Raw genomic sequence first — 21,048 nt, forward strand, 5'->3', positions numbered from 1 at the left:
AAAAACTAGTCAATTAGAATGAAAAAAATAACTCGAGTTAACAGATTTAACTTGTCAAACTTGCGGTTCGGGTCATGAGACTGAAATAACCTTATAAAAAATAAATTGAAAAAAAAAAGAAGTTTAATCCCCAATAAAATTAATAAATCTAATGTTAAATGATAAAATTAAAAAAATAAACTAAAAAATAAAATTAAAACAAAAATATTATAATAAATAATGTTTTCAGGAGAGATACAATAAAATTACTCTTATTTTTAGTTTTTTTTATTAATTTTTATAAAATTAATTTTTTTAAGAAATGAATTGGCCGGGTATTGATAGATATTAGCTAGGTGAAAAAAGTTTTTCACTCTTTACGATCTAATTAAAAGTGAAGACTAGTGATGAATTTTTTTTTTAAAAAAACATTCTAGATCAAACACGGGCGAGGAAAATCCAGCATGGACCAACTTAAATCCTGGCGCTCGCGCTAAAGGCCAAATTGATAACAATCACGCACGTGGCAAGACACTATTCGCCCACGATTACCTATTCAATGGTCTCCTCTTTTTGACCACCTCCGTTAACCACCATCAATGCAATCTCTCTCTGTGTTGTCTCCTCCACAGTTTCTCTCTCTAAAACTTTAATTTATATCTCAAAATGGTTAACAATTTGCTTCTCGTTGTCTCTCCGAACCCGAAGCGCTGCTTCGGTTTTGACCACGTTGATTTCAGTGCTGGCAACTCTAAACGGCCGCGTGGCTCTCCGGCCACGTGCGATCCCTAACTTCACCCTCTCAAGCTCTCTCCAAACCGAAACTAACCTTCAAAACGCTGCGTTTCAAGCTCCGAACAAGAAAAACAATTCGGCGATTCTCCTTGATGTAACCGGAATAATGTGCGGCGCGTGTGTTTCGCGCGTCAAATCGTACTCTCCGCAGACGAGAGAGTTGAATCCGCCGTGGTCAACATGTTGACCGAGACAGCGGCGGTGAAGTTGAAACCGGAGGCGTTGTTGGAGGGAGAAATGTCGGGGAGTGTTACAGAGAGTTTGGCGAAGAGATTGAGTGAGTGCGGATTTGAAGCGAAGAAGAGGGTATCGGGTAGTGGAGTAGCAGAAAACGTAAAAATGTGGAAAGATATGATTAAAAAGAAGGAGTTGATCGTTAAGAGTAGGAATAGTGTGCTTTTTGCTCGGACTTTGGTTGCTTTGTGTTGTGGATCTCATGCTTCTCATATTTTGCACTCTCTCGGGATTCACGCTGGTCATGGTAATCATGTGAGCACTCTAACATGCATGCAATGTAATGCATTCATTTCAATCATAATCCCTGACTCGTGCTACTTTCAAGATGTCAAGTGAAGATGATGTAAGTTGAAAATTGAATTTTTTGTGACCTGCTTATATGTGGTTTTTGGTGTAGGTTCGTTTCGCAGGTGTTGCATAGTTCGTATGTGAAGGGAGGCTTAGCTCTGGGAGCTCTTCTGGGACCAGGAAGAGGTACTTGGTTGCCTTGGTTGTATCACTTTTCTCAAGCTTGTTATATTTATATATCACCTGCATAGGAATGAGCCAGAATTCACTTGATCATGCATACTCTGTTATTTTTTATTTGGTACCAATCGTGCAATCTGGTAAAGTTTTGTTGTTTATGAAATTTGGGTCATTGCTTAACATTCTTGTTATAAAATATAGCTTGAATATTATTAGTTAAAGAGAAATTTATTTCACATTAAAAAGATAAGAGGTTTTGTTGTAATTTATAATGCAAGGACACTAAATCAATAGATTTGGATGTTGAAGGGAAGATTTGGAGGGAAAACTAAAATTGATATATATATATATATATAATGGCACTTGGTACTTTAATTTAAGTTAATTAATTAATTTTCAGAATTAATTAATTATGCATGACATCTCTTGCCAAGTTGTTAAATTAATTTGAAGGTAGAGGTGTGTCTTTAAACGCTACAGATATATTGGTTTAAAAGAGTGTTATTTTCTTTATAAATATTAGTTTGATATTGACAAAAATTTATTAGAAAACAATCTTCTTCTCTCCCTAATTTTTCTCTACAAACTCTATGTTTATGTTTATACCATAAACAAAATAAAGAAGTTGTTGTTTATAAGTTTAAGATTTTGCTATATCCTGAAGATATATTGCTTTAACCATGCAACAATACAGTGGAGGCAATTAATATTTTAAAAATAATGATCTTTACGCCTCAAAACCTGTTTACTATACCCACTGACATTACAATTCTTGCTAACTGACTATCGTATTTCTTCTTTCAAATTAGAATGTGTTGATATTTTACTGGTATGTTACAACTGACAAAGTGTAATTGACTCCCTAATGTTGAGACTAGCAATCACAATTCTGGTAAAATCTTTTTTACTTCGAAATCTTTTGCAGACTTGCTTGTTGATGGTTTAAGGGTGTTCAAGAAGGGATCACCAAATATGAATTCTCTTGTGGGATTCGGATCTGTTGTTGCATTTATCATCAGCGTGGAGAGACCCTAGTCAGTGCAAAGATTTTCATTTCGCTCACATTGCAAAAGAGTTCATTTTGCTAAGTTTTTTGTGCTGAATTCTTCTCTTGTGTAGATCTCACTTCTCAGCCCTGAGCTCGAATGGGATGCATCTTTCTTTGAGGAACCGGTGACTTGCTTACTTTCAGCATTTGCATTTTCTTCTCAAAGTTTTTGTTTTATGTTTTTTAATTGTATGAGAAAGGTACTTAATCTTCCAAACTGAGTCTGACATAATGCTCAACTCAGCTAAAGTTTACTCCTTGATCTTGTTGAGACATCTCAAATGCTGTCACCCATCTTATTATATAAGAACCTTTTTACATGTATCAGCCACTAGTTTTCTGTGTATTAAATTAAAGCCAGAAGTTAGCTTTTACTTTATGTCTCACTAACAAGTTTCTCATGGGTGGCTATTGCTTTTTAGCGTGCAGGTCATGCTTCTTGGTTTTGTGCTTCTAGGACGTTCTCTTGAAGAAAAGGCAAGGATCAGGCATCTAGTGATATGAATGAACTTCTTGTAAGTAGTAATGACTTTTATATCTATTAGTGAAAGAAGTAAATGAGATGCTTAGTTGATTCCCATGTGAAACCCAACTCTTTTTATTCCCGGTAAATTGTTTATCTGTTTGGTGTTTGTTGTCTCATAAACAGTCATTTCTTCAAGCTGAGACAATCTTGGTCCTTTTTTCCTCCTGTACTTTCCGTGTCCTTTGACATTGGTTGCTTTGGCTTCATTTACATTCGTAGTTGAATAACACTGGTATTGGCCATTTAATGGAAATTTGATTTAACCCTTAACAGTAGAAAGCTTCATTAGTTTCTGAAACATTGTGATGCGATATGCTTCACATATTTCCATTCAATGCATTGTTCCAATATCACAGTGTTGATTTTAGACTGATTACTATTGCCAATGTGAAGACAACAAAGGCAATATTTATTTTTCAACATACAAGAGAACATTGCTTGTTGTGAGGAGCATGCTTGACTAAGCATTGATGGCTGATGTTTTTTCAAACTTGGTTAAGTTTCATTATGTTGGGCTCAATTCATGGTTAGCTGCTCTAGATTGGTTCTTTTATTCTCTTGTTTGTTAGAAAAAATTAGGGGAGAAAGGTCGAAGGGAAGCATGGTGGAAGACAATTCTCTTTTGTATCATATCACTCCCATAACTGAGGAATTGGGCATAACCGTGGAATTCCCAAAGGACTTGGACTTTGAATACAACTCTTTCAATACTTTATTTATAGTAGTCTATAGATAATTCTAGATATTTAGATAGTCACATCTCCTACATACATGTACCTAGGATAACTAAAAGTACACTTTGAATGCACAATTCAAAATCAATTCTAACACCTTGTTATTTTTTAAAATCTCATAACTCTTGAAATTTGGATTGTGCTGGAGGATCAACTTGTCATGATTACTACACCTTTCCCATCTTTTGTTGATGACAAACAATTCAGTATCTTCTTCTTCTTTTTTTTTTGGATAGCCACATTTTTGCCACTATATTTTGAATCTTCCTTCTTCATATTAAGGTCTTTCTTGCATCTTTGTTTTAGTTACTCTTTTTATCATGGCTAGCTAATGGCATCTCATTGTCATCTGCTTGTCTTCAATAATTGTATTTGTTTGAACACGGCTACCCATAACCATTTTTCTTTTCTTGTGACCCGCTGTCACATTTCTCTAACCAAACATTTTTTTTCAGGATTTGACTTTTCAAGTGGCTTTTGTTTTGGCTTACCCTTCATCATGCTGCTGTCTTTTTTTATAACATGGCTCCCTGACCATTTTCTATCTTTTTCTTTAGAAAGAGATTTCTTAATGTCATTTGTACTACACTTTCTCTTGTGTTGGGAATTGTCAACTTGCACTAAGCCTCTCTCTTAGGCATCTTTTATTTCTTTTCATGCAAGATTCGAATTCTCTTGTTGGGCTCTGATATCACTTTGTTACCAAGGAAAAGATCTTTTGTTAGAGAAAGAGGAAGTGTTTGTAGGAAGATATTTATTTTCTCACTCACACATGCTCTAATCCCTCTAAACACACACCAAACAGAACTATCTCCGATGCCACTTTGTTGGAAATAAGTGAAGAAACATATCTCATTCATATCATAGGAAGTCCTGTGAACTTGGACTGATATTATTGAGATTACAATACTTTCACGACACATCCTTATAATAGTCTATAGAGAATTTTAGATATTGGATAATCAAATCATTAATACTTATACATGCATCTAGAAGAACTAAAAAGACATTGAATTTACCCTTCAAAATTAATTCCAACATTGTTGAGTGATCAAAACAAGTCATTGATAGACTTTATTGTTAACTGCAAGTTGGATGAATTTTATTGTTAAACTATACCAAGTAAGCTTTAATAATATAGTGTATATGTAATAACCTGTGTGATTTCATTGATCTTGTAGTCACTCATGTCCACTCAGTCACGACTTGTAATTTCTTCATCAGATAGCAATTCCCCTACGGATACTGTTCTTTGCTCTGCTGCTATTTGCACTGAAGTCCCCACTGATGATGTTTGAGTTGGAGTCACTGTTAGTTCTACCTGGAGAAACTATTCCTGTAGATGTAAAAGCATCACATGATCTTTATCAAATTTCTCATGGTATTAAAATTATATTTTGATTTTCTTTTCTCATATTTCAGTGCTTAATTTATATACGGTAACTCTTTTTTTCATTGATCCAAGTCTCTGGATGTGTATGCAGTTTGTGAATGCGCTCCTTGTTTACAACACTATACGACTTGACATAAATTTGCAGTAGATTTTGATATTTGTCACAAGCAGGAATCTTTAGAGGTAGTGAAAGAAGTGATCCTAAATTATGCTTCAATGATATAATGCATATGGTATATCTGTAATTGCTACTTTCTATATCTATATTCATGAAATGTTACAAACAATGTAAAAAACATTTCTTTCACATTTTCAATCGTTGAAATGCTTGTGTATTCAGATATTCAACTAGCTTGCTCCATCTACTTACCAATGACTTTTTAATGGATTCATACAAAAGTCCATAGACCTATTTTTTATATAGAGTTGCATAGTTTCTTTTCAAACCGAAAGGTTGCATAGTTTCTTTTCAAACCAAAAGGAACTTGCTGATTATTTGACAAATAAGTGGCCAGCATTTCAATTTGCAATGTCATTTGAATCCCAGTAGCACTCATGTTTGATTCTGTTAACATTAAATATTCCTGTCATAGGGAAGAGTTTTTGCAGGAAGAAGAGTTGTTGATGAATCCATGCTTAGAGCATCTCCAATGGAGAAGCTAAATGGATAGCCAAAAATAAAAAACTAATATTTTAACTTTTCTTTGCTTGTTTTTCATACTCCAAGGGGAAAGCCAAACAAAATGTTAAAATGCCTTTTCTTTCCCACAAAAGCTATTCCTACATATCTCTCAAAAGAGCCAAAACTAACAAAGTGGGGCCAACAAAAAAATAAGCCAATTAAATCTAGCCATGTGGAAAAAAAAATAACATCAAAATCATTAAAAAAAAATAAAACACTTATTTATTCTACTCTAATAGAATTGGCTTTTCAAATGGCTTTTTTCCATTGGAACATGCATGGTAAAAAAAGCTATATTTATACTATTCAAAATGCTATTTTATCAATTTGCCTCTTTAAAATGGGAGATGCTCTTACTGGGGAATCACTGCCTGTATTCAAGGAAGAAGGGCTCAAAGTCTCAGCTGGAACAATAAACTGGGTATGATTATATTTTTAAATTGCAATGTATCCCATCACTGCTTATATTTGCGATCTGGGTGGCACTTTTTGTATTGATGCATTTATTACCTTCAGATGATTGGGATTAACCTTGTGGGTTATCACAGTAAAAATACCGTGGAACTCCAAAGTTGTCTCGTAAAATTGTGTTGCTAATTTATGTCAATATCTCAGGCTAAAGTAACTCTTTTGAACATGGAATATAAAATCCTGTTCTTTTGTAGCCCTTTCCTTTTATGTTTTGTTATTGCATTGCTGACAATCAGCATTTCTTAAAAAATGTTTCAGGATGGTCCTTTAAGGATAGAGGCATTGTCTGTTGGCTCCAGCTCAACAATATCTAGTATCATTTGTTTGGTATGTTCACTGTTTTTTTTTTTTTTCATTTGTCTCCCTCTTGTTAAAAGAATAAAAAGCAAATAATACAGATGGATAAACGGATTTGCTTTTATTTTTTTATTACTTCATAGTAACTCAATGTGTGACCCTAAACAAGATTCCCATGACATTTTTTGGAATGGCTCGTGTACATTTTGAAAATGAGCTGCTTAATATACCAACTGAGTGCAGATGCAGGTATTGGTGATATAGATGAAAAGGGACAGAATTAAACATTTATAAGTGTAGAAAAATGTGTAGCCTGTCTATGGTACCCATCACCAATTGTTTTTCGCATAATTGTGCTTTGAGTAGGCAACAAAGTAAATTCAATTAATAATGGAGTTCAGTATGTATGTGTTTTAGCCTGAAAAAATAAATAAATAAATAAAAGCATGCAGATCCAAGAAGCTGATCTCAACTAGTTTGGTATTGAGGCTTGACCTGAATTGAGTTGATTACTAGACAGTAATGCAAAGTAGAGCGAGAAAGTAGTTCTATTTTTTAGTCTTGATCAGTCTTCTTAAACATAAAACCATGGATTCAGACTTCATGATAATGGCATGCATGAAATGTTAAAATGATTCTTTCGAGTCTTGTGGCATCAACTTGTTACATTTGCGTGAGCAGCTCCAAGGTCTGCCTTCAGCTTTATTGGCTGTATGAAAGTTCACCTCTAGATGAATGCTGCTCACTGTTTTATTGTATTTGGGAATTATAACCTGACAGTAGCTTCAAACTTTTTTTACTATTGTTAAAGCTTTATGGTGTAATTTCAGGTTGAGGATGCTGAAGGCAATGAGGCGCCTATACAAAGGCTTGCAGATTCAATAGCTGGACCTTTTGTTTATAGTGTAATGACTATATCTGCAGTAACTTTTTCATTTTGGTAGGGTTTGTTTCCCACCTTTTATAGCACCTGTTATTATCAGCTTGTTGAAATCTAGGATGCAACATGGTTGGTGATAGCGATGTTATTGATTTATCAAACTCAACAATGGCATAACAGAGCACATTCTTTGTTGGGTATCGTGTTTACCTAGCTAAGAGATCTTGTTCCCTTTATTTATACCACATAAATCCATATTTTAATTTTCCTCATTTGCTAGATCACTAAATTTAGATTGCTTGCGTTATTGATTTCCATTTACCAGTGCTAGCCTTGAACTTGATGCAGATAACTCATGTTTCGGTCTGACAGGAGTGGGGAGTGATTTTAATCAGTCATGAACTTATGTCTTAATTTGAACTTTTCTTTGCTTCTTGTTTGAATAATATCGTTTAGTTCTCGCTAAAGCATTGGGTTTAAGTTGTTGTAATTATAAATTCATAGATTTATCCTTCTTGATTCTCACACTTTGTTGCATGCACATTCAGGTATTACACTGGTTCACATTTTTTTCCTGATGTTTTGCTCAATGATATTGCTGGACCGGATGGAGATCCTTTGCTGTTGAGCTTGAAACTTTCCGTGGATGTCTTGGTGAGTGGACTTCCTCCTGGTGAATATGAATTTATTCCCCAACCTAACCATGATGAACTATTTAACTGAGTTTGAAGCTGTATATACAATTTCTTTATATTTCTTGACTGCCCATGTGCACTGGGACTTGCCACACCCACTGCAATCCTAGTTGGAACATTGCTTCATATGTTGTCTAACTTGTCAGTTGTTTCTTTCAAGTTTAATAAGCTGTATACAAAGTCACTTCTAATGTAGTGGTAACTTGCCATTATGAGATTGTAGTTTCTCCATTTTAATGATAACAGAAGCAAAGTCTCATATCTTCCTTTTAATGGTCACTGTTCTTTTTAGAAACACTAAGTCCCTTTTCTTTTGAAAACATTAGGAGCAAAGCAGGGACTTCTAATAAGAGGAGGGGATGTATTGGAACGCTTAGCAAGCATTAATTATGTTGCTCTAGATAAGGTTATTTCTACATTTAATAGAACTATGCTCTCTTTCTCTGTCAACAGACACACAATACACAATGCACACATGTGAATTGAGATTGGCATAGGAAATAAATCATGAGGTTGTTGCATTTGACTCTTGATCATCGAGAACCTTCACACTCCATCCTTGCCCATTTTCCAATTTTCAGACAGGAACCCTTACTGAAGGGAAACCAGCCGTTTCTGCTGTGTCCTCCATCTCTTACAAAGAATCAGAAATTCTTCAAATGGCAGCTGCGGTAGAGAAAACAGCATTGCATCCAATTGCAAGGGCTATTGTAAATAAAGCAGAATCATTGAAATTGACTATCCCGGTAACAAGAGGGCAATTGACAGAACCAGGTTTTGGAACCTTGGCTGAGGTAGATGGAAGTTTGGTTGCGGTAGGTTCTTTGGATTGGGTTCAGGAACGATTCCAGAGAAGGACAAGCATGTCTGATCTAAAGGATCTGGAAACTGAAGTGATGTATCAGTCATCAGAAGGGATGTCATCATCAAGCTATTCAAAAACAGTTGTCTATGTTGGACGTGAAGGGGAAGGCATTATTGGTGCTATTGCAATATCTGACGGTTTGCGCCATGATGCTGAATCTACTGTAATTAGGTAAATTTCTTTCTCAAATGACAATTCTGAGTGAATTTTGTTGCAAGTTGCTATGAGCTTTCCTTTTTTCTTAACATGTGTACCAGGATTCGGGTTTCGTAAATATAAGTTCCAATTTGATTTCTCTTTTCCATGACTAGCAGACTTGTCCTCAGTATCTCCAACTAGAATTAGTGAAATGGTTGTTGTTATTTCCTGATCGTTGTTTGGTAAATACTTTGTTTTCTAAAATCCAAACAGAAGCATTGCTTTGAACTCTTCAAGACAATCTTAGTGATGCACAATGCACCTGATGTTTTTCTTTTGCCTTTGTCAATGGTCAGTCAGTGACAATATTGGCCAACCACTAAAGAAATTCTAGAGTATTCCCTGGATCTTGAATCATGATAGGAGCTTCGATACAAGCTTAGCAGGGGATTTTTACTTCAGTACTTTATCCTAATTATTAGGTGCTTTTTGCAGAACTTGGATGATAACTAACAAGCTGTGTGGATACTGAATACAAATCAATTTACTATCCTTGCATCATGCATATCGACTTAAAATCTTCTACTTGCCATCTAAGCACATGGTTTGCTGCTTTATTCTCTTCTTTGTTTTGCTCTGATAGGTAGGCTCCAGCAGAACGGTATCAACATGGTCCTCTTATCAGGGGACAGAGAAGAAGCAGTTGCAACCATAGCAAAAAGGAGTTGGAATAGGTTGTGAATTTATCAATGCATCCTTGAATCCGAGGCAAAAATATAAAGCTATAACAAGTCTTCAAGCAGCAGGGCATCGGGTTGCAATGGTAGCCTCTCTCTCTCTCTCTCTCTCTCTCTCTCTGTAGTGCTTCCAGAATTTTATTTTGACCTTGACAAAACAATATCACAACAATCATCTCATCTGGTTAAGAAATCCGGTCATTCTTTTCAGTGAAATATTGCGTGCAGCCGAAGCTAATTGGAGGAGAACTTGAGTTCTTGAAATATTTTCACTGAAGAAATGCTGTTGCAACTCATTGTTCTATATGGGAATTTGTGTGAATTCTCCATGCATTTAAATCTAACTGCTATGGATGCTAAAAATATAGTTCTGCAGTGGTTTTTTTTTATTTTCGCAGTCAAACCATACTGTAAACATGAGATTAGAAGTGTAATATATGATGCCTATTCTGTCAACACATTGAAGTTAAAATTATTACTGGTGGAAACCATACGCAGCTGACTGTTAGGTTTTTGAAGGTAGGTGATGGGATAAATGATGCACCTTCTTTGGCTCTTGCTGATGTTGGGATTGCCATCCAGAATGAAGCTCAAGAAAATGCTGCATCTGATGTTGCGTCCATTGTACTTCTTGGCAACAGTATTTCACAGGTAAGATTTGCTTTTCTGATAAAATTTCTTAAACTAATCTCTTTTTGTTGATGAATGATGAATCCTGAAATTTCATTTCCCTGTGTATTATGATTCATATTACTCATAGGCATTATTTGTCACCGAGAGTATCAAGGCGATACCAGCTTCATCATCCGATTTTATTTTTCAGTTACAAGAGGGGGAATGGGTGTTGTTGAGCCACGAAGCTTCTTGGCATTTCATCATTTAATCCATTATCAATGGCATTGAATTTTGAGAATGTTGATGTAGTCCTTGTCCAACAATTAAAAATGAGATTTGCCTTTCTGGAAATTGAAAAAAGAAGAAGAAATGAGATTGTATTTTTCTGGCATGAAATTTCTACCCATTGATGATACTACGGGGATTTTCAATCATAACTAATAGTGAGTAGAACCAAGATAAAAACCTCGTGGATGGTTCTGATAAATGTCATGACAGGTTGTAGATGCCCTGGATCTTTAACGAGCAACAATGGCCAAGGTGTACCAAAATTTATCATGGGCAATTGCATAGAACGATGTCGCCATTCCTATTGCAGCCGGAGTACTGCTTCCCCAATACAATTTTGCCATGACTCCTTCACTTTCAGGTGAGTAAAGTTTCATTGCTCATTCCATAAGTGAGAAAAATCCTTAAACTGAATGAAAACAAAGGCCATGGATCGTAATTGAGCAAGCAAGTCTGACTCATCATTGCTCATGGATCCTATCTCAGAAAATTTCCTTTCCGTGTTTACGGAGCAACTATTGATGTTTGGTTTGACAGGTGGACTGATGGCTTTGAGCTCGGTATTTGTTGTGACCAACTCATTGCCTCTACAGCTCCACAAGTCTTAAACTGGGAGGAACAGATAGAGAGCTAATATGCCTACGTTTCAACTTGCTTACGAGATGGCCTGTATAAATAATAGCGAGGTAATCCAAACACCCAGGTAGTGGAATAAAAATGAGAAATGCCTCTCTGTGCTCGTGTTAATTCCACAGTGCAAGCATGGGATGCTTTTCCAGTACTGGGCGAGCAGACATTTTCAACTCTATCTCCCACCCAGGACTCCCGTCTGTTTGTCTCTTATTTCTTTCACGCCACGCAAGTAAAACTAGATGTTCCGTGCATCACATGGTTGATAACTTGAAATTTATGAGATCAAACACTTGACCATAAATTTGCATGATAAAAAAAAGAGCTAAACCCAGTATCCATCTCCAGTTTTTTCTCGGATTAGTGAAAATAGCATCTCCATTATCATTTCAGTCATGTATTTTCAAAATCAACCAATCAAGTATAATCTCTTAAAATTGAAAATTTATCTCATCGTGCTGAGTAATTTTCTTCGCCACTTGATTGATTATCATCATTTTTTCTTTTATTTTTGTTAATGTCATTTCTCACTCCCACCATCCACGCCCTTCTCATTGAGTAACCTCTCCGGTTTGGCAAGATAGAGTCAGTCAGCTAAAATAAAAATAAAAAAAATACAAGAACTCGATTGAATGATAACAGTGGAGGTTTTTCCAAAAAAAAACTATGTAAAGCATAATTTCCAAACGTATGACATCAGTGCTTTACGGTCAATAGAAGAATCATTTCCCTGTAATCTAATGCATAGATCGGTGTTTGCTTGTGCTGTCTAGAAACAAAGCACATGTTGGGTAAGAATTTACGAACTGATATTTTAGCATTTAATTTTTAAGGGCATCCTCCCCATCATGTTGAGAGAGATGACCATCCCACTTTTCCAAGGTGGGTGTTTGTAGCATTTCACTTCATTCCGAAAGGTCTGGGTTTTTTAAATGTAGAGGAAGCATCCACTCCGGTTGAAGAAAAGGTTTGGTAGCAGAAAGTCATTGTTACTGCTTATTTTAGCCATTATATTTTCTTAGTCACATCCGAGAAATTAATAGAGTTCTGCATTTATGCAAGTGACTGTCTGGAGCTCCAGTTCAACATGTTTTTTATGAAAATTTAAATATATTTTTTTAATGTTTTTAAGTTAATTTTTTTTGTTTTGTATGTCTTAAATAATTCCTCCGATACGTGCGACTCCATTTACATTGAGTTTTTCTCCTTCTTTACGAGAAGTAGATTGATCAATTACCTAAAACAGGCAGAATACCCTCATCAACAAACGCTGTGATATGTAGCAAGTACAACAGTGACATCACACTAGAAAATTCACTGTCCTCTACTGGATATTATTATATAATATATTACTTTAGTTAATCTTAACGGATGGGATATTCTCTTGTTGCCTTTTTTATAAATTATGGGCTTATGATGTTCGGCTAGCAATGGAGAAGAGTAGTAGACTCTTAGGCCATGAATGATGAATCCATTAAATATATGCATTAAATGGGCACGTGACTCTGCGCAAAAACGCTTTACATGCGATAACTTGGCGCAGATTACTACCAGTACAATTGCAGAAGTTTTTGCCATCTTGTCACCCAAAAAAAAAAAATCTTTTAAGGAAAATTAGTATCCACTTTGGCACTGCATGGTCCGTGCACCACGTTACAGTGCTCCCAATTGATTACACGTGGTGGACCTCCTCCTCCCCCACTACCTACTGATACTAGAGCCTATTGTCTATCAATTATGAACATTTAACAATCTAGCAGGAAAACAGGCAAGCTATGAACAATTTTTCTACAAAAACTACACCGATGAAACAGTCCATCAGTTAGGAAAGGATGGTACCGAGATATAAACAAATTGGGGAAGATGTGTTTGACGTATGAACATAATTGGCAGGGCTCCCCATCCTCAATAAATTACTGTGCTGCAATCACATGCCTTCTGGCATGCTTACCCTCCTTAGCTAAGATTCCCATGCCCAAAAGGGACCGGGGATGAAATTTCAATGGAAATTAACCTTTTGTCTAGATCAATGCAGTTGATGCATAGTGAGTTGGATAAGAAGGAGACTTGTGGTGTCTCTTTGCTATAATTACAATAATACTGGTTTTATTTTGCTTATGTGCAAGAAGACGATTCTAGCTAAGAGTGGGGTAAGCGTTATTTATTATATTATTACTGTATTCTGATTCCTAGCTAGTATCTTTGGATCTATGGTTTCTGCAAGATGGTCACTGCATAGCCAAACGGGACTTTGAGTAACAGCATGGATTAGCCTCCCGTTCCTACATATAACCAATTTTAACTTCAATCTAATCTTGATGAAAAAGCCGGAAAAAAACTTAAAATTAAAAGTTAGGGTGTGTTTTCTTTATATATTATTTATAGTTTTTGTTCTTAAAATCAAGATCAACGAAAAAAACTTGTTTGCTTTGATATTTTTTTTATATATAGAAAAAAGTACAAACCATGACTCTTGATCTAATAACATTTGAAGGTGTGTTGAAGAGTGGAGTAAATACCAATGAAAGTATGTTGGGGAGTTAGACATTTGGGGTAAGTAAGATGTTGTAAGCCAGACTCGTGTCAATGACCATGAAGGTCTATTGGAGGGTGAGGCATTTAAGGCAAGTACCGATGATGACAAAGATATCCAAGGCGCTCTTCACTGGCACACTTGTACCCACAATCCCAATTAGAGGAGTCTTTACAATAATTAATCTTGAGGGATCTATTCTTGTTTGTGTTATTAAGTCGTTAGAAAGAATATTGATCACACCATCATCATCTACTAATATCATACAAACACGTTCATTAGTCAAAACTATCGAGATGACTAGAGAATTTTCATGTGGAAAAGTTACCCCTTCCCTATCTTCTAGGGTAAATAGGATAGGTTCATGCCATGTGTTTAGAAGGTGAGTAGTGGTAAAGACTTGCTTCATATATATTTTTTTTCCACTTTCACCATTACCTCCTGTTGAGGTTCCACCTAAAATCATGTTGATCTATGACGATGCTTGGTTGGATTTGTTGGACTCTTCTCTACCTAATTCAATGTGGGTATCCCTCTTCACAAGCTGTTAGATATAGCTCTTTAGTTATCAACCATTTAATCTCTTTCTTCAAGGCATAACATTGTTTGGTATCATGTCATTTGTCCTGGTGAAACATGCAATACTTATAAGAGTTGCGTGTATAGGGAATGATTTTCATTGACGGAGGATATTAGACAAGTTCATTACCTTAAACTGCAATGATAGTGATATTCAAAGGAGTGAAAAATCTTTCAGAACATGACAACCAGTCACAGGATGGCCCCTTTCTCGTTGTTTAAAGGAGTGGAAATCTTTCTTTAAATCCAAAAATTTCATTTTATGATATTGATAAATCTTAAAAGATACAGTCCAACTTAGCTCTTCCTTTTTAATCCTAAGATTTCCTTCTTCGTCTCAATAAACCCAAAAAATACAAGTCTTACTTAAAATAAGTCTAAAATAAAACCAAATGATTTGATGGTAAATAGGTTGTATTTGGGGCATGATTCTATCACTTTTTTCTTTAAAGCTAACCTTGTGATTAATAATTACATTTGGATAAGCCTGTGATTTATCAGCATTAATATACTTGGATTTGAGATGAAAAAAGATCATTTTTTATATATTATTCACTAGTGAAAATTTATCTCTTGTCGTCCCCTCTGAGCCTTGAATATCTATTAGGTAATAACGTAAACTACGATCACCCCTCATATCAGGAGCATAATTTAAAAATCTTTCTCAAAGTAGAAAAAATATGAAAAGGATAAAAGTGTTACAAAACAAAAGGAAAAAAAAACTTTCCAAAATGTTTCTAATGATTGTGCAAGGTCCAAAATTTTAGATAAAATATAAAAGATAAAGAATGAGATAAAATTTAGAGAATCGAAGTTGTGATGTGATAAATCATTAAAATTTCAAAATCAAGGCTCAAGAGTAGAAGATCTTAATATATAAACAAGTGACCTTATGTCTTTACACTCTTAAACATTATTTAAGCTTTATGTATGTGCGTATCCTATTTTTTTTAATAAATGTGAGCCCTAGCTTATCTTATATGTGTAAAATGCCCTTTCTTATATAAAAAAATAGTTTGTTTATGTTGACAAGTGTTAACCCATGCAGAGAGAGAAAAAATATTCGCTAAGAAAAAAAATATGACTTGTTCATATACTTTATATCATTCTATGTGACATGGATCATGGAAAAAATTAACATAACAAAAAGCAAGACACTTTCTCTTTTAATAAATTTTAAAATCTAATTTTTTCTTTACAAAAAGCTTTTAATTTGTTGAAGAATCTAGTCCATCCATTTCTCACGAACAACCAGAAATTTAGAGGTATCTTTTATTCATAAATCCATTTTCTCAAATGCCAACAAAAATATCAAAAGTTGCATTTTTATATTTGAATGACATGGTTTAGGCTTTTGACTAAAGAAACCTAAGTGTTTATTTACTAAAAATACTTTCAAATTTATATCCCAGTCATTTTATCTTAGTAATTGGACATGTATGAGCTCAATAATTAAGATTTACGGTCTAGTCCCACAATAAATAAATAAAAAGGATAATGTTTTACAACAAAATTCCAAATGACTAGATTTGCAGAGTTCTTAGCAAAAATTATGGTGGTGATTCATGCATGCTTAATGATGATTAGTAGAAGGATAAATGCAATTAGAGCGGTTGAGGGTATTTTAATTTGGAAAAACCCATGGCAATTGTTAGATGATGATTGGAAAAACTTCATCACAAATTGTGAATAGTAAAGGTAACAACTTCTTAATGGTGATACTAGAAAATAAATAGTAGACTATAGTACTTTACTCGGGGCAGTGATAAAAACAAATTATGTGGCTAAGCTAAAATGATTAACGGACCGTACTTAAATCATTGAATAAAAGACAAATTCATAGCAAGCATAGAGGGTATTGATGTCGCTTTAACAATTCATCCCCCCCCTGGCTTCAGGAAGAATCATCTGGGTATAAAATCAAATTCAGTTGCTAATGCTGAAAATGAACTTTACGTCTCCACCTGTTGATTTATAAACCCTTTTTGGTGTTTATTTTGATTGGAAAATATTTTTCATTAATTAAAACATATTTTCTGTTAATTAATTTTTTTAATGACATAATCACATTAAGTAATAATCACACCTTTGTGTTTCCCCTCGCAATCCACACCGAAAGCATAATCACATTAAGTAATTTGTTGATGTAAAATTTAAGATAAAAAAAATCGCATCCTTGTATAAAATATAAAAAATAAAGAAGCCTTTTTTTTTTTCTAGTAGAAAAAAAAAATTGCTATCAAAATTTGCCTGAACTGTTTGGGAATGTTCCCTATCACTGTTCCTCTAAGCATGCTAATTTGTACCAAAAGCACAACTGTTATAGGATTAACACCCGTTTGTTTTTTTTTAAAAAAAGTATTTTTCAAAAAAGTTAATTTTTTTAATTTTCAGATTATTTTAATAACAAAATTAAAAATATATCATTTTAATATATTTTTAAATAAAAAATATTTTAAAAAATAACTATCACCGAAATCCCTAACACCACTTAAAAAAAAAAGAAGAAGATAAAGAAGCTGAGAGTTTAACTAGATTTAAAATTGCTACTGTCTGGTGAATTAGCAATAAGATTTGTCAGTACGTACCACACTAATCAATTAAATTATTATTCTACAGAATTATTTTTTCTGGTCTTTAATTTCTTTCACCCTGAATGAAAACGTAATGGCGTGTTAAACAATAATATTTTTAATTTTTTAATTACATTAACTTGTAGTTATTGCTAAATATCGAAGTCAACTTAATTCTGTAAATTCCATTTTATTCAATACTAAAAATCCTTATTAGAAGCATTAATTTCATTACAAGTTATAGTAACTTACTAAATAGTTGGCTTATCCGGTATTACACGCTCTAGATTAGATTAAATTTTTTTAATATGAAAAAAATATTTAAGTGATGCCAGTATTTTTAAATAAGTAAAGAAAATTAATAAAATTATGTTAATTGACTTCGTTAAATTCAATAACTCGATTAATTTAATAATATAATTAAAAAAATATATTTATAATAAATAAAACGGAATTTTTTGCTTTAAACTACCCCGGGATATATTATTATGTTTGGAGTTAGACCTCTTACTCCCTCTTGAATGATTAAAAAAATACATAAAAATAATAATATATATTTTTTAATCAGCCAAGAGGGAGTAAGAGTTCAAACTCCAAACATAAAATTCTATTTATACCAGCAAAACAATAAATTTTGCTTTAAACAAACACAACTACTATACTATACTATATATTTTCAAGATATATATATGAAATAACACTTAATATTTTTTTTAACTCGACCAGGAAAAGATTTACTTTAAAAAAGGGGGGGTGGGTCCCATGCTATCCTGTGCTTACGCAATCACTTACCAGCAGAAGATAACCTTTTAGCGACCACGTGGTACCGGTTTATGGGGGGCCGACGATAGAGATATGTTGCTGTAAGAGGAACAAACCCTAATCCAGGAAACATTACTCCGGTTAGAAAAAAAGGATTCAAGTTAGTTACTCTCAAAATCCCAAATTCCCCCTCCATAAAAATAAATATTTATAAAACCAAAACATGTCTTCTACATGCGTTTTTTTTTTTAATTTTAAATAACTCTAAAGAAAACTTCTAGAAACCCACTCCCCCTCTCCCACCTGTGATGGAAATTTCAAGTCAGTCCTTCTTTTTTTTCAATTCTATACCTAATTTAACTATTATTATTATTATTATTGATCCTAATAAGTATCTTGCCCATTATACATGATGTCAAGGAAAGCTAGCAACACATCATGCTAAGGAAGCTAATACGAGAATTGTTTGGAGTATTAAAAATTGTTATGCTAAGTGTTTGATAATTAATTATTGTGTTTTCTTTTAAAAATTAGATTTTTATTTTGAAAAGAAAATGGTATTTGATTTAATGATTTCCTAGAAAAAAAGAAAAGACATGTGATATGATTTAAGAATGTGACATTCTTTTTATAAACAATTCTATGCTTTATTTTAAAAACAAAAAATAATGTCACTTTTATTTGATGTCGTAATCCAACGGTCATGGCAGAGACTTGTGTTTTATTTTAGTATTCAAGTTTGATTTTTTTTTTTGTATATTTATCATTCTCATGATACCTTACTTGTTTATTGGACTTACAAAATATTTAATAAATTCAAAAATTAATCGTGGTACATATAAGTTTTCTAAATACTTGGAGATATCAAAACAAAAAAATTAAAAAACTAACGTAACTCCAACTACAGCATAAGATATTGTATTCTATTGTTTTGTTTAAAATAATTATGATGCTGTCTTTAATCGACCATCTCCGCCGTACATTGAGTCCCGAAGCTAGATTGTTAATGATAGGTAGATGGTATGATCCGATAAATAGATAGTTTGAGGACTGATTTATATTTTAAATAAAAGTAAGGACCGGTTTGAATTAGTTTTCACTCTAGCCGATAAAGATAAGGAAAACAGGCACGAAATGACTTTAGACAGGGACGTTAACGACGTTAGGGGGCCGTCAAGAAGGGACCCACATGATAATCAAGTGGAGGGTGTCAGAAGGTCTGAGAATGGACGGGACAATTGACCTTCCCGAGGTGAAAAGAGGAGGAGGGAAATTGGAGGGTAAAACTTTCCTTCGCTTTCTCTCTGGTTGGCGGAGGTTAAAGCAGAAGTACTGCGACTAGACGTGTTGGGGTCCCCACTGAGTTGCAGTTTTTGCAGATTATCCTTTGGCGGTCGCTTTCCATCTCATTTACCGATGCTCCCTTTTCTTACCATGGTCAAAATTACTTTACTATTACTAGCATCGCCGAGTTACTATTTCCTCGCCGAATTCCTAATGTACATATACAAGACAGGGTCTCCGTTATGCTTGATTGCTAGTAAATGGCACGACGTATTATTGTATGGTTTTTTGTCTACTCCCCTTGATAATGGGACACGTGCTGTACAATTTGGTTTCTCATTTTTTACCCCAAAAAAAGTTTAATTAAAACAAAAAACTAAAAGAGAATGACAAGTTATAGGATCACAACATATATTTGTTCACTATTTATCCAAATAATGAGATGATAAAATTGTCTTTGAATTAAAAAAATAAATTAGACTAGGCCGTAAAAGTAAGGTGGTTATTTTACCTTGATATAATTATTTTTTTATGAATTCTATGAATTAGATTGATCATTTTATTTTTTATTGTACAATAAAACTACTAGTTTAACCCTAAAATATAAAAATATAATACCTATTGCTAAGGGTTATTTTGGTCTTTAATAATGTAACTGTTTTGATGTTCTTGAAGAAAAAATCAAAATAACTTACCTCTAACAATTTTTTTTATCATTTTATATTAGTTTTATTATAAATTTAAATGTCAAACAAGGGTATTTTTATAATTAAAATATATTAAATATTATTAAAAAAACTTTTAGAATATATAGACGACCCTCTTGTTGTTTTAGCGGCGTGTAGAGGGCTATCTGGACACTAAACACCACATTTTGAGACGACATTAAAGGAATCGACGCCTCCAATGTCACGTGGTGACGTGTAATCCAAGATTCTCAACAGTTTAGTGCTAGTTATTATTATTTTTTCTTTTTTTTCTCCTTTATTCTCTCTTCAAATCTAGATTTTCGCACTAGCCACTTACAAATGTATAAAAACCCTTTAATTTGTTGATTTTTCAATTTCACCCCCTATAATTTTTCATCTTTCAAATCTGATCCTCATTCATTTTATTTATATTTGCTTTGTTTGAAAAAAAAAATTAAATTAACTTTGTTTTACGATTTCACTCTTTTTCGGTTTTTTTTCCGTAACAAATTTCATCTTCATTCTTATAGTTGTCACTTTTTTGTACTTTGATAGCTGTTTTAAATTGGTTCATAATAAGCTTTTTAATTGGATTCGGATCTAGGATTTCACAAATTGTGAATTTTAAAGATTTGATCAAGTTTAAGAAGCTTACTCGGGTTTGCATGGTTTTTAATTTTCCTTTGCCTAGGCTATTTTTTTTCATGTTACACCCTTTAGTATTTATTTAATTAAAGATTGAGTTTCTTTTTTTTTAGATTGTTTTTAGTGAAATTTTTTGTTGGTCTTGAAAATAACCATGTTATTTTGAGTCTTTTTGTTTATCGTTCTTTCTTGGGTTTTTTTTTTTGCTAATTCTTAAAATAAATATTTTTTATATTTATTTCATCTTTTAACATTTAAAATGACTTTTTAAAATAGTTTATAAGGTTAAAATCCTTTTTATATTTCAACCCTTTTATTTTCTTTCTTCCGAATTTAGTTCTTATTTTTTATTGTTATTTGTTTTATTCGAGAAAAAAATTTGAATTTATTTTTATTTTTTAACTTTATTTGGAATTTTTTATTGATTTTGAAAATGACCTGAGTTTTCTCAAGTCTTTTTAATTGTTTTTTTTTTTGGATTTACTTTGGCTTATCAATATTACTT

General features: G+C 33.4%; 1 protein-coding gene across 1 annotated transcript; it reads left to right on the forward strand.

The window, feature by feature from the left end:
* Positions 1 to 556: 556 nt before the first annotated feature.
* LOC133688384 (copper-transporting ATPase PAA2, chloroplastic) lies at positions 557 to 11,782 on the forward strand (the record flags this gene model as incomplete). The annotated part of the gene is given in 22 exon segments (XM_062107855.1): positions 557 to 911; positions 914 to 1,263; positions 1,422 to 1,485; positions 2,405 to 2,499; positions 2,599 to 2,652; positions 2,957 to 3,014; positions 3,017 to 3,042; positions 4,969 to 5,090; positions 5,092 to 5,131; positions 5,774 to 5,815; positions 6,215 to 6,283; positions 6,592 to 6,660; positions 7,461 to 7,570; positions 8,059 to 8,168; positions 8,268 to 8,324; positions 8,526 to 8,611; positions 8,787 to 9,241; positions 9,856 to 9,931; positions 9,933 to 10,031; positions 10,465 to 10,596; positions 11,059 to 11,209; positions 11,386 to 11,782. Coding segments are annotated over 22 exon segments (2,691 nt in total), but the record flags the coding sequence as incomplete, so codon positions are not given.
* Positions 11,783 to 21,048: the final 9,266 nt, after the last annotated feature.

This window comes from Populus nigra, chromosome 3 (assembly GCF_951802175.1).
Source record: "Populus nigra chromosome 3, ddPopNigr1.1, whole genome shotgun sequence".
NCBI lineage: Eukaryota > Viridiplantae > Streptophyta > Magnoliopsida > Malpighiales > Salicaceae > Populus > Populus nigra.